General features: G+C 48.5%; 1 protein-coding gene across 10 annotated transcripts in view; it reads right to left on the reverse strand.

The window, feature by feature from the left end:
• The window catches only part of LOC101272154 (peroxisome proliferator-activated receptor gamma), a 221,340-nt gene that overhangs the window by 44,793 nt on the left and 159,523 nt on the right, over positions 1-17,024 (reverse strand). For 7 of the 10 annotated variants that reach the window (XR_007479746.1, XR_007479747.1, XR_007479748.1 and 4 more), the window contains one exon: positions 905-1,119. Coding sequence is in view for 5 of the 10 variants with exons in the window: in XM_033414109.2 (XP_033270000.1) it covers positions 905-1,119 (215 nt within the window). In the remaining 5 variants the exon portion in view is untranslated. Of the gene's footprint in view, positions 1-904; positions 1,120-1,294; positions 1,455-6,976; positions 6,994-17,024 lie in introns of those variants that run through there. The other 3 variants (XM_004284292.4, XM_033414113.2, XM_049716096.1) reach the window with 3 other exon arrangements.

Raw genomic sequence — 17,024 nt, forward strand, 5'->3', positions numbered from 1 at the left:
GCTCTACAAGTGGACTGTCATGGTGGGGGCACAGCTCTATGAATTTATTACAGTCATTGCATCGGGCACTTACAATGGGTGAATTTTATGGCTGTAAATTATAGCGCAATAAAGCTGCTTTAAAAATGCCTCCAGCATTGGGGCTTCCCTGGTGGCGCAGTGGTTGAGAGTCCGCCTGCCGATGCAGGGGACACGGGTTCGTGCCCCGGTCCGGGAAGATCCCACATGCTGCGGAGCGGCTGGGCCCGTGAGCCATGGCCGCTGAGCCTGTACGTCCGGAGCCTGTGCTCCGCAACGGGAGAGGCCACAACAGTGAGGGGCCCGCGTACCGCAAAAAAAAAAAAAAAAATTGCCTCCAGTGTTGAATTGGCTATGGGGGAAAAAATAAGCAAGCTTCCAATCTCATCCCAAACCTATGGCTGATGGAAAAAGCCAAAACTGGAACTCGTCCTCACGTAAGAAGAGGTCCTCAACCAGGAGAGCGAGCAAAGGCCCTGCTGAAGCCCCATCTGGTCTGTCCTGCGCCAGAACAATCTGCATCCTGCGTTACCTCTGGGGATGGAGCGGCAGTGAGAGGAGGGAAATCTTTACTTTTTACCCATTACACTGCTGTAAATTGCTTGAATTTTTTTTTTTTTTTTACAATGAACATGTGTTGCTTTTATAATCAAAAAACAAGAAAGGTCAATGCACTGACCCAGCTTCACTGACGAAATGTGGGTTTGTGGCTGGGAGCTGTCTTCTGGGCTTATGGCTTCGGGGCACCTGATTCTGTTCCTACATTGGACTAAACGGCAAGGAAAGCGTATGGGTCATTCATGGTCTGTTTCTGGGGGTGGATGGGGAGAGAAGAGCTGGCTCCGGGCTGTTAGGAAGCAGCAGGGCTGAGGCAGCCCGCACATACCTTCCCATACAGCTGTTCCATATCTTCTGCGTTCCTCACAATCACGTTGTTGTTTATCATCTCGGCCCGGAATATTCTAAAGTCCTTCTCAGGACCACAGTCCTGACCGAAAGGGATCGGCAGTGGAGACTCATAGCTCTCATACACTCTTCTTTTCCTCTTTGGGGGACGGAACACTGCCTCTGCCATTTTCCAAGGTAACTGTTCTTTAAAGACTGTAATAGGGAGAAAGAAACAAGTCAGTCAGTAACTGTACCGACCAAACACGTGAGTACATTTATATCCAGGCTCAGAAAACCTTGTGGTCTGTGGGAAAAATATTTACAAAGCAGTGAACAAAAAGAGACAGTAACGAGAAGATTTTGTTTGTGCAGCACAAAGCCTACACACCTAGGGCATCTCGATTACTTCCCACGACAATGCCGTGGTACCATTTCTCATTCCAGCTGACGAGACTGAGGCCTAGTGACACGTCCATGGTCACAGTGCCACTTGTAGGTCTCCTGACAGCGAGCACAAGAGGATTTCTGCCCATGAGGATTCCTCCCAGCCTCTCAAGCGGCTGACAGACATTTACCGAGCACCCACCAGAGGCTCCCCATCATCAGAGGTGCTAGGGATATAAAGAGAAAACCAAAAGGACCCTGTCCTCAAAGAAGTAAATCTAGTGAGCACCTCCTTTTCCAAAAAAGGACCTTAAAATATGTTCCAAACATGTGGTCAATCATCTCCCAGTTTTTCGGGTAAATTAATAATAGTAACAGCAGCAGCAGCAGTCATCATTTAAGGGTCTATTCCTCAGCGCCAAGCATGAGTGGCTAAGAGCAGGAAGTGTCAAGCCAGAGGGCAGGGATGGGAATCGGCTTCACCACCGCCCAGCTGTGTGACGTGGGGCAAAAGTTACTTGATCTCTCTGTGCTTTGGTTTCCCCATCTGCAAAATAAGGATACATACAGGCTCCATCTTATAGTTTAGACCATAGGAGCTTAGAACAGCCCCGGCACGCGGCACTGAGTGCTCTGCACGTCCACTATGATTACTATTATGGCACTATTAGCACTAAGAACACCGTGTGACAGATGAGGAAACAGAGCCAGGTTGGACAGATGTTGTCAGAGGCCTGGAGGGTGGTGGCCCTGGATGACCCCGGGTCTGCTGAACGCCAAAGGCCACGCTATTCCCTCCGGGTTCCGCTGTGAGCACAGGCAGGCCTCCTCTTGTCTGAAGGCTCACTGTTTCCCCAGGTTAGGGGCTGAAGGGTTACAGAGAATTATGGAGAATTATGGAGTTACCATGCGCCCAGCACTATGAGGGAGGAAAGGAAGGCGAAGCCAGTACCTCTCCCTTCCAGGCCTTACCCTCAACCCGAGGAGACAAAACAAGGACAAAACACACACAGGCTGCAATTCCATAATGGCTGGGGGAAGGAAGTCAAGTTGAGTGCATTGTACGATAAAGACAGAGCGCCACAGCAGATGCACTTAACTCAGGAAAACTCAACCACATGCAAGGGGGAAACACAGACAGTGCAGGGGACTGGGTCAGGTGCTCCACTCATTGGGCAGGTGCCCTGGAATGAGACAGGGGACCTGAATCTGCTGCACCCTCAGTCCCGGCTCTGGACCCGACTTACACGGACAGCACATCTGGTGCTTGAAGATACAGTGGGGCTGTATCACACACGTGTTTAGCCTCCATGGCTCCAAACCCTCACAGGGGAACACGTACGACTGATTATTTAGGTGCCTCCTGCACTCAGTACCAGCATCCTGTTGGGCAAAGGACGTAATCAAGCCTGAAACAGCCAACGAAGGCGGCCAAAGCTGAGGTAGGAAGCTGAGTGGCTTTAAGGGTTTACGCCCATTAAAAAGAAATCAAAAGCCTTGTCCAATGTGTAATGATTCCTTTATCCACCCTCCCAAAGATGTTGAGGAATTAAATGAGGACAAAGAAAAACAAAGACCAAGGAAGTTAGAGACATTGATAAATCAATTACAAAAGTAAAATAAAAAGTAAGAATCAGCAAGTTGGAACCGCCATAGAATTGCCAAAGTATTCCAAGCAGCAAAATGCTAAACTAATTTAATTTCTAAATAAGAGTCCTTCAATGGAATTAAATAATGAGCACAACTGTATGCATTTTACACACATCTATGTGTGTGTGTGTGTGTATGTATATACATACACACACACACACACACACACATATCGCTATATAGCGTTCATAACAGTACTATGTACACCACATGTTAATGGGCAATTAAGATTTCCTCCCAAGGGCATTTTAAGTAGATTTTCACTTGCCCATTTATCACTCAACCCAAGCAACTCCAGTTGATCCCTGAACAACATGGGATTTAACTGCATGGGTACACTTACACGCAGATTTTTTTTAAGAGTAGATGTCACAGTACTACTCCATCCACAGTTGGCGCAGATGCAGAACCTCGGATGTGAAGGAACCAGGGATACAGAGGGCCGGCTATAAATTACACTGAGATGTTTGACTGCACAGAAGGTCAGAGCCCTGACTCCCCACGTTGTTCAAGGGTCGATTGTACTGCATTGAGCATTCAATTGAAGAAACGGCAATTTTTTCTAAAAATTAAAATGATGTTGTATTGGCTCTCTAGTGAGGCACCTTCTAGGGATTTCCAGGAATAATTCGAACTTTTATGATCATTGCACTTTTATAACTTAACCTCTGGTTAGTATTTGATTTGTATATATTACATTTGAGATTTTTAAGAAAGAGAAAATTTTAATGGCTAACTTCAAAAACTTCCAATTAAATTCTCTCAGACAAGTGAAATAGTTCTGTTTCAATTTGCCTGGTTTGTTTAGGATTTTCCCTTTCAGATTGCTATTACACTCTCAAAAAAAAAAAAGGCAAAAATGAGCTATGACACTTGATGGCAAGAACTCTGTACTCCTACCCAAGTTTGCAGGACAGAAGGTTCCTGCCACAAAAGATTCCCAGTTTTTCACAAAACCTCAAAATCCCAGGTTTAGGGCCACCTCTGCACATGAGACAGGAAGCACATCAAGAATCTGGCTCTTAGCAGGCCTCCCATATATGCAAAGCTGCCATTACGATCATGTAACTTTCAACACCCCAGGTAAAGCTCCCTGAACCCAGTTTCTTCCTCTTCAAATTGAACAGAACTAGAAAACAGTCTGGAAGCCACTCAAATGTTAAACACTAAGTAACCATATGACCCAGCAATTCCACTCCTGGGTAGATAAAAGAAAACTGAAAACATGTTTGTACAAAAATTTGTACACAGGACTTCCCTGGTGGTGCAGTGGTTAAGAATCTACCTGCCAAGGCAGGGGACACGGGTTTGAGCCCTGGTCCAGAAGGATCTCACATGCCACGGAGCAACGAAGTCCGTGTGCCACAACTACTGAGCCTGCGCTCCAGAGCCCAGGAGCCACAACTACTGAGTCCACATGCCACAACGACTGAAGTCCGTGAACCTAGAGCCCGTGCTCCACAACAAGAGAAGCCACCGCAATGAGAAGCCTGTGCACCGCAACGAAGAGTAGCCCCCGCTCGCCACAACTAGAGAAAGCCCGCGCACAGCAACGGAGACCCAACGCAGCCAAAAATAAATAAATAAATAAATAAATAAATAAGTACATGAATGTTCACAGCAGTATTGTTCATAATAGTCAAAAAGTAGAAACAACCGAGAGGTCCATCAACAGATGCATGGATCAACAAAATGGGTTATATCCATATAATGGAATACTATCAGCAATTAACAGACGAATGAAGTACTGATACAGACTACAACGTGTGTGAACCTTGAGAGCATTATGTGGAGTGAAAGAAGCCAGTCACAAAAGACCACACGTTGTATAAGACCATTAGCATGAAACGTCCGGAACAGGCAAATCCAAAGGGCAACACCAAGTAGATTAGTGGCTGCCAGGTGCTGGGGGAAGGGAGCTATGGGGAATGACTGCCCATAGGTATGGGGTTTATTTTGAGGGATGAAAAAGCTTTACAATTAGATTGCATTGATGGTGTTGGCTGCATAACTCTGAACGTATTAAAATCACTGAATTGTACATTTCACAAGGGTTAATTTTATGGTATATGAATCATCTCTCAATAAAGCTGAAAAAATTCAATAGGACAAACCAGAAGATCTCTCGTGTCATAGTTTCGTAGAAGAGTTGCCTTGTGCGGCACTGGGAAGGCAAAGCAGGGGAGGAAGGATTGAGTTTGTTAGTCTCCGTGTCTGCAATAGGCATTTCAGAAATGTTTCTTCAGTGCCGAGATAGGAGACCAGCATGACGGGAGATGTGGGATGTGAGTACAATTACAACAGCTCACCATCACTTGGAGGTACAACATGCCACGCACCGACTGTGCCAACACTACACACGTGGGTACCAGTACCCGCATTTCACAGATGAGTAAATGGAGGCTTAGAGAGGGCAGGTCACTTGGCCACAGCGCCACGGCTGGGAAGATGAGAGGCCAGTAAGGCAGGGAGACAGGGCACGGTGGGAAGACTGGCTTCAAAGAGGACCCCTGTCTGAAGCACACACAAATGTATAGGAAGGACTGGGCCACTGGTCAGGGGGTTTGGGATGTGAAGGCTTGATGCCTGTGCAGCTTCTCGAGCCGGGAATGACAACTGAAAAGATTAAGAGGGAATTCCCTGGCAGTCCTGTGGTTAGGACGCCATGCGTTCACTGCTGAGGGGCCGGGTTCAACCCTGGTTGGGGAACTATGATCCCACAAGCCACTCGGCAGGGCAGAGGGAAAAAAAAAAAAAGTTTAAAAGAAAAGATTAAGAAAATTAAACTGGGGTCATATATAACAGTGGCTCTTAAGGCTTGGATGCCCTTAGAATCACCTGGGGAAATTCTGAAACTTCCAATGCCCAGGCCTTACCTATAATTACATCAGAAAGCCTGGGGTGGGACCCAGGTGATTTCAATATGTAGCCAAAGTTGTCAACTACTGGTGATAGGATGGCCTATTCAAACTCAGTGCCAACAGCCAACTCCACTGTACAGGTGAGGAAAGGGACTCAGGGGTTGACTGCTACACACATGTAAGGAAGCAGCTGTTACTTTTCCTTTTCTAAATCTGGGCATACCAACTCGAGGCACCAACAATGTTAAGTACATTTACTTTTCTATCAAAATCAGGACTTGTTCCTAATTCTTCCCTTGAGCGGATACGCTAACACCTTTTAGGTGTTCAGTAAATGTTTATTCCAAACAAAACAAAGTAAAACAAAAAGGGGGAGGTAGCTTCATTTAACTTTCCAACCCTGTGGGCCCACCTTGCCAAACCAGCCTGGTTAAAACATCCCACTCAGCACAACTCACATTCTCCCAATTAAAAAACCGCTGAAGCTCCGAACGCGTACGTCCTGGGCCAGGGGAGGCAAGGATTAAAGGGAGAAGGCAAACAATCCTGCCTCTGGGGAGCTTTCAAGTTAGAACCCGAGACTAGACATGTAAACAAACGACAAACCTTTGCAAGCTGTTGTGAGGATTAGATGGGTAATTGTGCGAAGGAGCCTGGTACTGGGCCTACCATGCGAAGTGCTAGCCCGACGGAAGCTGTAGCTGCAACTAATGATCAAGAAGTGTTAAGGGCCCAACAAACCCACAACTCCTTGTCATTACGCATCCCTTTGCTGGTTCCCTAGAGTGGCTCCCCCAGCAATCCTACTAGCGGCTAAAGCGCCACTCGGGCAGAGCCGGTGTCAGGTGCACCCTGACGTCCTCTGTCCCCAGCACTGCACGTGGCGTTAAATGTTTCCAGAAAGAACATAAAAAAGAGGACTACGGGTACACGGAGAAGGGGAAAGGGGCTAATTCCGGTGGAACAAGGAAGCCAGGCCCCGCGTCCCGGCCCAGTCTGGTGCGACTCTGAGAAACGGGGAACGTCTGTGGGCCGTTTCCGTTCTCGCCCCAGGGGGCTTTCGAAAAAGGCGATGTCTCCTCCCGCGGCGGAGACCCCCACCCCCACCCCCTTGTGTTGCGGCACCGCGCTCAGCTCCCCGGGACGCGACCTGCTCCCGAACCCCGGAGCCTTACCTTCCTCTGCCCAACGCGCTCGCCGTTACCCCGGCAACGCCGGCCGGGGGCGGCGGACACCGCTGCCGTCAAGCAGTGCGGCCGCAAAGCCGGACGACTGCGCAGCCGCAGAGCCCGAGAGAGGACCCTCCGGGTGTTTGCGGAGCGCGCCCGCGCAGCGCAGGGCCTTAAGGCGGGTCTTAGGTGGGTGCTGCTCGTTCCTCGCGAGGTGTAAGGCAGAGGCGGCGCATCCTCTTTCCTGCCTTCCCCGTGATCGTAGCGCTACCCCCGTGCACACGTGCTGTTCTCGTTTAATCCCCACAACAATCCCGCAGGATCCATTTTACAGATGAGATCTAAGTTACTTATCCAATGTCACGTAGTTGGGAGGTACTGGACTTAAGAGTGATAGGACTAGACTCAGAACTCAGGTCTAAGGACTTGGGGTCCTCGCCCCTGGGGAGATGGGGCTCTTGAAGCGACCGGACTTGATATGACCCCAGCCCCGAGGAAGCGGGTCCGCTGAGCTCAGCCCGCAGACTTCAGCTTTCTCAATGCTTTTGTGTAAGTGCAGCATGCAGGGAACCTGTAAGAAGTGCCCCTCGCACAGGGCACTGACCAAAAGCCCCTGTAGGCACTGGCCGCCCTATGCAGCGTCAAGGACAAGTCAAGGACAACGGGCCGGGAGTCAGACCGGCATTTGCATCACCTCCCCGCTCACTGGCTGTGTGGTTGGTCTTGAGTGAATGACTTAACTTCTGAGCCACAGTTTCCTCTATTGAAAAATGGGTCGTCAGGATTATGAGGGAAAAGCAAAACAAAAGTGCCCTGGGAATTGTAAAAGTTTCTCCCACCTGGTTATTTTAAAGGAGGCCTGGTAGGGAGTCCAATAAACACCTTCCTAAATATGAACCCCAGGGCCACACATGCTGGGCAGGTGGGGAAGGTGGGTGACAGGGAAGGGTGGCAAATTGTGCCAGAGAGATTTATGGGGCTAGGTGAGACAGGCTTTGAAATCTGGACCTTTCCCAACTTCCTCTTGTCTCCAGGCCTTCCCACACGCTGTCGTCTCTACCTGGAACATCCTTCTCTCCTGTCTGGAGCAGTGATTCCTGGTCACCCTTTAGGCCTCAGCTCGGATATCTCTTCTTCAGACTTCCTCTTGCTTTCCCAGGCTGGCTTGGGTGACTTGCCTCTGTGTTCCCACAATAGTCTGGTGCCCTCTATGCTGTCCCTGATTCCTGGTCTTCCTTAACTGGACTGCGAGCTCCTAGTAGAAAGAGCTCAAGACGTGGCATTAAGTGGGTGGTCTGCCTGCAGGGGCCTTAACTGCTTAGCTCAGGAGTTCAGATTTTAGAGAAATCAAAAACCGAATATCTTCCTGGTTACAACGTTGCAAAAAAGGGAGAACTTGAGCAGCATTCTCAGAATAGTGGTATCGGGATGGTTTGGGCTGGGAAGAGAGAGGTGGAGGGAGGCTGTAATATTGCACCAGAACATGCCAATGGAGGAAATACTGGATTTAGAATGAGAGGCTTTTAAAAATGAAAGGGAACTCCGAGGTTGTCCAGTTCAACTTCCTTACTTAACTGATAAGAAAAAAGGCTCAGAGGCACCGTGAGCTGCCAGAGGTAACAGAGCAAGTCTGAGGGGGCGCTGAGACTAGAGCCAGGTCTCCACAACCTCAGCGGGTGCTTGGCACTCGGCTTGGGAGGCGCCCATAATGGGATCTCAGGGGCCATCATCTGGAGCTCTGTCCCCACAGAGGGTCCAGAGTGAAAGCTAATGAACAAGACATTCTTCCCCCAAGATTTTCTCCTTGGTGTTTCCCCCCCTCCCCGCTGTGTGGTGCAGCTTTTGGGAAATCAGTTCCTTGACCAGGAATTGAATCCAGGCCACAGCAGTGACAGTGCGGAATCCCAACCACTAGGCCACCAGGTAAATCTCAATAGTGTGTATTTTAAACATTTTGTTATGGTCCTTTTCAAACATACACAAAAGTAGATCGCTTCCAGCATCTTCAACCTTTGGTATCTTGTTTCTTTTACACTCTCCATAAATACACCTTTTCCCCACTGCTGGTGTATTTTAAAGCAATTCCAGACATCATATAATTTCACTCATAATATTTAAATATGTGACTCTAACAGGTAAGAATTTAAACTTTATTACATATATATCTATATAGTTGATTCTTGTTATTCACAGAAGTTCTATAGAGTCACCATGAACACTGAATTGGTGAACACTGAACCATTGCTTCTAAGGGAACGCAGGTCGGTTCCTGGCAGCCTCTGGTCACAACATTTTCATCAACCAACCTTGTTTTATGTGTACTTTCTTTTAAAAACACTTTAATGTCTGTTGTAGATTCATGAACACTGAACTCACGGCCCACATCAGTATAACTCACACCTGAACAAATCTCATCTAACAATTGTATTTTCTCCGTAGGGCACGTCACGGCATTCGTGGCTTAGGGACACTAGACAGCACTTCAGCACTCCGCTTGGGGTTCATTTTATTTATTTTAAATTTTTAAATTTTTTATAAATTTATTTTATTTTATTAATTTTTTTATTTGTGGCTGCATTGGGTCTTCGTTGGGGTACGCGGGCTTCTCATTGCGGTGGCTTCTCTTGTTGTGGAGCACGGGCTCTAGGTGCGTGGGCTTCGGTACTTGTGGCTTGTGGGCTCAGCAGCTGTGGCTCTTGGGTTCTAGAGCACAGGCTCAGTAGTTGTGGCGCACGGGATTAGTTGCTCCGCAGCATGTAGGATCTTCCCGGACCAGGGCTCGAACCCGTGCCCCTGCATTGGCAGGCAGACTCTCAACCGCTGTGCCACCAGGGAAGCCCCTTGGGGTTCATTTTAAAATTACCAACACAAATCACAAAAACATGAAAAACGTGGCACTAACGAGATGGCAAAAAGCACACTTGTTTATGATGTGAGAGCTGAAATAAGACAGAGTATCACCGGTTGACTTCAGCTGAGAACATGCATATTGGGAGACTCAAATTTTTCTCCTGTCTACGCCTGTGCGTGTCTGTAAGTGACCCAGTACTGTGAATATCGGTTTTGGCATTACAAATACATTTTAGCCAGGAGGTGAATTTGCAAATGCAGAATCTGCCAATAATGATGATTGACTGTATATGTATATTCCCAATATCATTAACACATCTAACAAAATGAACAATAATCCTTAACATCATGTGTCTATGAAGGGTAACACAGAACCTGCATGTACTATTTGGGATATACTTAAACTAAAAAAAAAAATCGTTTATCTGAAATTCAAATTCATTTGGTATCCTGTATTTTATGTGACCACCTAACAATTTATTGGGCCTTCATATGTGCCAGCCACTTTGCATCCAATCTTGACTCTCACCACAGTCTTGTGAGATAGGTGTTCTCACCAGTATTTCACAGTTGCGGTTCCCTCCCTGCCCAGGTTCTCAGAGCTGGGAAGTAGTGGAGGCCAGGTGAGGATCCAAATCCACAGGACCAAGGGGTTTGCATTCACTTTCATCTATCATGTGGGATACGGGAGGGCAGTGCATTGACAAAGCACAGCTTTAAACATGGAAATACAAAAATGACCCACAGCAAGTTTTGGTGGGAGGTCAGGGAGGACCCAGATGGGTTGAAGGACCCGGGAGGCTTCCGGGAAGAGGTGGCCTTTGCGCTGAGCCTGGGGAGAGCGTGGAGGAGGAAGGAGACAGCAGTCGGGGGCACAGGGCAGGCCCACGTGCCAGGAGGTGTGGGCCTGGAAGTTCTGCAGAGGGAGGAGCCGGGCTTGGCGGGTTACGAGGTCGAAGACGCCGATAAGGTCCGATAGGCAGGGCGCGGCCCGATCGTGCAGGCGCTTGAATTCCAGGCTTGGCGTTTGGACTTTACCCCGTAGACACTGGGGAGCCACTGGCGTTTCTGAGCTGGGCTGGGCGGCCTCCGCCGTCGCCTCATTGTTTTTCCCAGACGGGGGCCCGAATGAGCCCTGCAGCATTTCAACGAGGCCACTAGATGGGGATATTTTAGCAAATTTAAACCACCCAGCCTCCAATTTCCAACGAAAACAAACACAGGGACCCAGCGAAAGGCTCCACGCGCTTACCCGCGGCACGCAACGGAAAACGCAAGGGCTGGAAATGAAAATCAAACGAGGGACACAGTTCAGCTTCTCCCTGCCGGCGAGACGAAACCTCAGATAATTTCTCTGCTGTGAGGGAGAAAGGGTCCAGGGCGTGCAGGAAAGGGCATTTCCATTTTAACAACTGCCCTGCAGACATTCTCTAGCATTTAAGCCTCACAACAGTCATTCAAAGCAGGTGTTATCATCCCATTTTACAGGCGAGGAAACTGAGACGCTGAAGGTTACATTTGCTCAATTATTTACGGAGGTGACACCAGGCTAGGAAGGGAGATAGTGTTGGCAGCAGGTGTAAGGGGTGGGCTGGGCAAGACCCCAAGGCAGTGCTTTGCTGGGCCCAGAGTCCCTAGTGCAAAGGGCGGGGCACTGCCTTTAGATCCTACTTTGGCTGCTAGAAAAACCTGTAGCGTGGATGGTGGGAGCCGCTGGACAACTACCATTTGCTCAATTCCCACTGCTTTTTAGAGATAGTCTCCCTTAATTCTCTGACAACCACCCAGTGAGTTAGGGGTTATCACACACCCATTTTTTTTTTTTTTTTTTTTTTGCGGTACGCGGGCCTCTCACCGCTGTGGCTTCTCCCGCCGCGGAGCACAGGCTCCGGACGCGCGAGCCCAGACGCTCCGCGGCACGCGGGATTCCCCCCGGACCGGGGCACGAACCCGCGCCCCCTGCATCGGCAGGCGGACTCCCAACCACTACGCCACCAGCGAAGCCCTATCACACACCCATTTTACAGGTGAGAAAATCGATTCAGAGAGGTGATGTGACTTGCCCAAGGTCACACACTGGGGTTAAGCACTGGAGGGGGAAGGGGATCCCAGGTATGCCTACTCCTCCCCGTGATTAATCAAACACATTCGACTTCTGGGTAAATTTCCTAGAGAAACTTGGGCAGAGATGCCCAGGGAGACACATACAAAGATTTTCCTTTTTTTCTTAAATCGAAGCATGATGGTTTATAATAAAAAAGGGAAACAACATAAATGCCCATCCCTAGAAGAATGGACATACAAAATGAGGTACGAAGCATTCATAAAGTGGAAAAGTATTCAGCAATGAAAAGCTAGCTCTTCTATGATTATCAACATGGATAGATTTCACAAACATGTTGGCTCATAAAGGCCAGAAGCAGAGCAATATGAATCCTATGATACCTTTTGTATAAATTAAAACACACCCCAAACAGTACCAAGTCCTGAGTGTATGTATAGGTATGCTAAACTATTTTAAGATAACAGGAAGGTTATGCACCAAAGTCATTAGTTATCTGTGGGACTTGGGTAGTAGATAAGGGGTTTTAGCTTTACATTTCATTTCTTAAAAAAAAAAACAAAACTAGAAGCAAATATATGGTTGGGACTATAGGTGACTGTTAAATTATTTGTTGTATTCATTTCTCATTTTAATCTTTGCAAAAACAGATGCTTCAGTCAAACCAATAACTACAAAGATAGAAAACTACAAAACCAAAATAATTTTCCTATTTAGGATCAATGGTTTGAAGATTGGGGGGGCGGGTGCCAGTACTCTGGGAGGGTCGGAGAGGAACCTGGGAGAAGGTGATCAGAGGAAGTGGCACACAGGTTAGGCCGGAAATGCACAGGCCTGCTCTGTTATGGGAATATGGCTGGTGGGGTCCAGTTCTCCAGCGTTTCCAGAGGAAGAGCCCATCCTGGCATCACACAAGTGGTCCCACCACCCTGTGACTGTCGTGCCTGCCGGGGAGCAGCAGGCGGCAGGTGAGGCCATGGGAACCCTGTGAGGGGGCCAGAGAGGACCAGGACGGGGTGCAGGAGTCCCGGGAAGATGTGGCTCCTGTGTGCGAGAGAGGTGGCTGGAAGCGGTTACACCCTCTGGCTTCTCTCCCTCCCTCCCTTTCCTCTGGTCATTTTCTCTGAACTCATGGTGACATGGACCATTTAATGTGTGGCCTGGAGGGGTCACGCCCACTTTCCAGAAGCAGGTGCTGCAACCAGAAACTAAGGGCAGTTCTCACTCTGTCCACCTCCCGGGGCTGCAGTGACCAGCATGGGAGGTCATGAGCGCTAACTATCTATTACTACAAAGTAATAAAGTCTTCTTTTTCTCTTTTTCCTCATCCTTTACATTTGTCATAATACACAAAATAATAAGACATACAGGTAGAGCCTAGCATTTTCCTTGTATTGGTTCATTTTCCCACTCACTTATTCCTCCTTACAGCTCTATTAGTGAATACATTTATACTCCCCATTTTGAAGGTGAGGAAATTGAGTCAGAGAAGTTATGTAATTAACCCAAGGTAACCCAGTGAAGAAGTGGTGGAGGTAGGATTTAAACCCAGGTCTGCCTGACTGCAGGGCCACTGTGCTGTACTGATACAGTAAGTTTGATGGTCTCGTATCTTATCCTAAAAAGGAGGTAAAGAGAACATTTTGTGTTTTGTTCTGGTTTTCCTCTTTCTCATGGAAATTTTCTTTGTTCCAAGTTGCTTTTGTCTTGTGTGTGACCCCCTGCAGGTCATCCCCATCTGAGCTCAGGATTGTAATTTCCTGGGTGGTTGAAGAACTCTTTGGTCTGTTCACAGGAGAGACAGGAGAAGAGGCCCAACGTGGCCCCAACCTGGCTTTCCTGCTCTCCTGGGTATGTCCGCCTCAGATGTCAAAAGGCCTGAATTCCAGGCAAACCAGGAATAATGCCCCAGTCATCAAATTTGAAACCAAAATTCAGCAAAGACATGAATTTGCTGCCAGAAAGCAAATAGCTCTTTCTTTTCTTTCTCATTTTTTTTTCGCCCAAACAAAACATCCTCTTATGAAATATGTCCAATTTGCAATATTTACTTTCCCTTTATTTAATAACAGGAAAGGGTTTGCTGGACTTTTGTTGATTTTCGCATTTCTTATTAAAATTCTTAAGGGGGTTTTGGGGGAACTTAATCAGCAAAAAAAGGAGAAGGAAAAAAAATCTCATCTGCATTCCACAGGCCTTATTAATGGAGGAAACTTGCTGTTTGTTTAAGAGCATTTTCTGACGGGAGAAAGCAAATCGTCGTGTGTTCCAGAGCCTGTGACTCGTATTCTTGACTGTGCTTCCTTCTCAGTTGTCTCCAGGGCTCTGAATCCCTTGTTCTAAGCTTTCTGCCCAAGAAGATGGGGCTGGGCTTCATGCCCCCCTGCCAGGCTGGGAGGGAAGCTAACATTCCTTCAACATCTCAGCACAGTTCTCTGCACCCAGCCCTTGTGGCAGCCCTCACTCGGCCGATGCGGAAACGGAGGCTTAGAAGGGTGAAGTCCCATGTCCAAGCTCCCTTTCCGTGTAGCTTACACTCCTTGGGATGAAAAGAAAAGGGGTCCTAGTATTCACGGAGTCCTACATCCAACTGAGTCCTCACTGAGCAACTCTCTGAGATAACTAGACAATCTCCACCCTTCAAGGCTCAGAGAGATAAAGTGACTGGCTTGAGGTCACACAGCTGGAGGATTGTGGTGCTGGGATTTGAGCCGTGCTCTGCCTGACTCTCACATCCACGTTTATTTTGCTTCTCTACACCTCCTCTTTGGGGCCACGAGCAGCATGATTTTCTTGTAATGAAATACATTGCTCCCCAAAAGTTAAAACTCTCTCCCCCTGAGAGGTCTTGGTCCTGCCTTCCTTGGTTCTATAATTAGACTGCAAGTAATTTCAAGGACTTTGTTTCTGCATTTTCATTCTACCAGAAATATTCATGTACATTATTATTACGTATATTATATAATTATTATAATATGTTTATTTCTAGAATAGTGCCTGATGCAGCGTAAGTCTTAATCAATGGCATTGCAGTAGTTGGGTCCCCATGCTCTCCTTCTATGGAGAAGCAGACTGAGGTCTCGAGAGAAGAAGGAATCTGCCCAAGGCCCCAGAGGTCCAGAGCCAGGTCCAGAGCTCCCTGTTCTCTGGGCTTCGTGCTTCCCCATGAGCACGTCTGCAGCAGCCGTCTTCTTGTCCATCCAGCCCCTGCTCCGTGCGGCACCGAGCTGGAGGTTAGGACCCCCAGATAAACCAAATGTGGTATCTGATGTCAGAGTTCTCAGGGCCCAGCAGGAAGGGATGCTTGGAAAAGCTACTCTCATAAATGTGGTAAATGCTATTACCACGAAGGGTTTCAAGCAGGGGAGGGGGCTCAGGAAAGCCTTCAGGGAGGACTGGACGTTTGAGCTGGGACTTATAGAATGAGCATGAATTGGCCAAGTCAGGAAGGGCATCCCAGGCAGAAGGCCCTGCCTACGTGGAATATTCAGGAACCATCCAGCAGTCTAATGGGGAAGAGAAGCAGGCCTGGAAAGGAAAGTGGAGGCCAGGCTGTGAAAGGCCTTGACTGCTATCCATGCGGACGCAGGAAGGGTTGAAGGCGGGGAGTGGCTCGGTCGGATTTGGTTTCGTAAGGTCACTCTGAGGGCCGGGGGTAGAGGGGGGTCAATAGGGCCGAGAGCCCCCTGGAAGGAGGCTGCTGCATATTCCAGGCCGGAGATCCCCAGGCCTTGCCCACCTAAGACCCTCCTTCTCCTCTCACCCTCGAAGGAAATCTCCTGTCCTTCCTGCTCCAGGCACCCTCCCAGACCACACGCTTGCCTGGCGCCCCTCTCACCGGTTTCTGGAGTTCTTATTCTTTGGGTAGCTGCTTTGCACTCTCAGGGTTCTCTCTAGCCGTGGATCTTAACCTTGCGGCAGTCACAGAGCTCTAGGAGAGCCGAAGGAAAGGCTTGGAAAACTGCTCAAGGATAGAACTGTTCCAAACGTGGAATGTGTGTGGAGTCTCACGGACCCCCTGAAGCTGCTTTCACTTATGGGAAGGGGCAATTCCAAGACAACGAGAGAGAGGCAGAACCCTAAAGTTTACCAGCTACACTCTGTAAATCCCTGGGGAATGCGGAGGCGGTCCAAGGAGGCAAAGGAATTAGGACGGAAGACCGCCTCGAGAGTTCAAGCATTGACCCAGGAGGGCTCCGAGGCCAGAGGGAGCCCAAGATGAATGTAGTAATTTCTAAATAGTAATGTTTCTAAAGAGAGAACGTGTCCATCTGAAGAAGGGCCAGGCAGCCGGGGAGGCGGAGGACAGAGAAGGAAGGGCGCCATCCCGGCCAAGGATTCGGTGGACCCCGGCAGCAGGTCTAGCTTGCTCTGATGCCCTGAAACCCTGGAATCGCACAACCAACCCCTCTCTTCTCTCATTCTGTGCTCACCAAGCATCGTTCTGATTAGAATTTGGCCTCCCGTGCAGTGTGCCTACAGGGAGTAGGGTGTTGGCTGGAGGACACGTGTATCCGGTCCCTTTGGCAGTTATATTTCTTGTTGTAAATTAGTAAATTGGGAACAGACAATTCACAGAACAAGCAATACAAATGACTAAGAAGCACATGAAAAAAATGTTCATCCTCACCAGTATTCAAAGAAATGTAAATTCAAACCAAAACCGAGATTGTTTTCTACCTACTAAATTAGAAAGGATTTCTTTTTTTAAGTGAATACATATTGCTGGGAAAGGGGTGATGCAAGAGGCACCCCCATGTGCTGCTGACGGGAGCCTAATGCTACCTGCTGGGCTCTTTAAACTCCTGCAGCAGACAACCATCAAGCCCATCGTGGAAGGAGTGGCTGGAGGGGCTCTGCACGAATCTGTTCACCAAATGTTTACTGAGCACCTATTACGCACCAGGCTGAGGAGGGGCCACACGGAAATGTTAGCCCAAATGCCAAATGGTCCCAGACCACGAGGGAGGCTGGAGGCCAGTTCCTGGCGGGCCGGAGGCGGAGGAGATGGAAGGGAAGGTGAGGGGGAGAAGAATCAGCTCCCCCCTACCCCCGACCCTGCCCTACAGTTCAATTCTCTCCTCTTTCCAGGTCAGCCTCAGGCTCTCGGTGGACCACTGGGCCTTTCCTAGAACTCCCACC

The sequence above is a fragment of the Orcinus orca genome, chromosome 10, assembly GCF_937001465.1.
Source record: "Orcinus orca chromosome 10, mOrcOrc1.1, whole genome shotgun sequence".
In the NCBI taxonomy this organism is placed as follows: Eukaryota; Metazoa; Chordata; class Mammalia; order Artiodactyla; family Delphinidae; genus Orcinus; species Orcinus orca.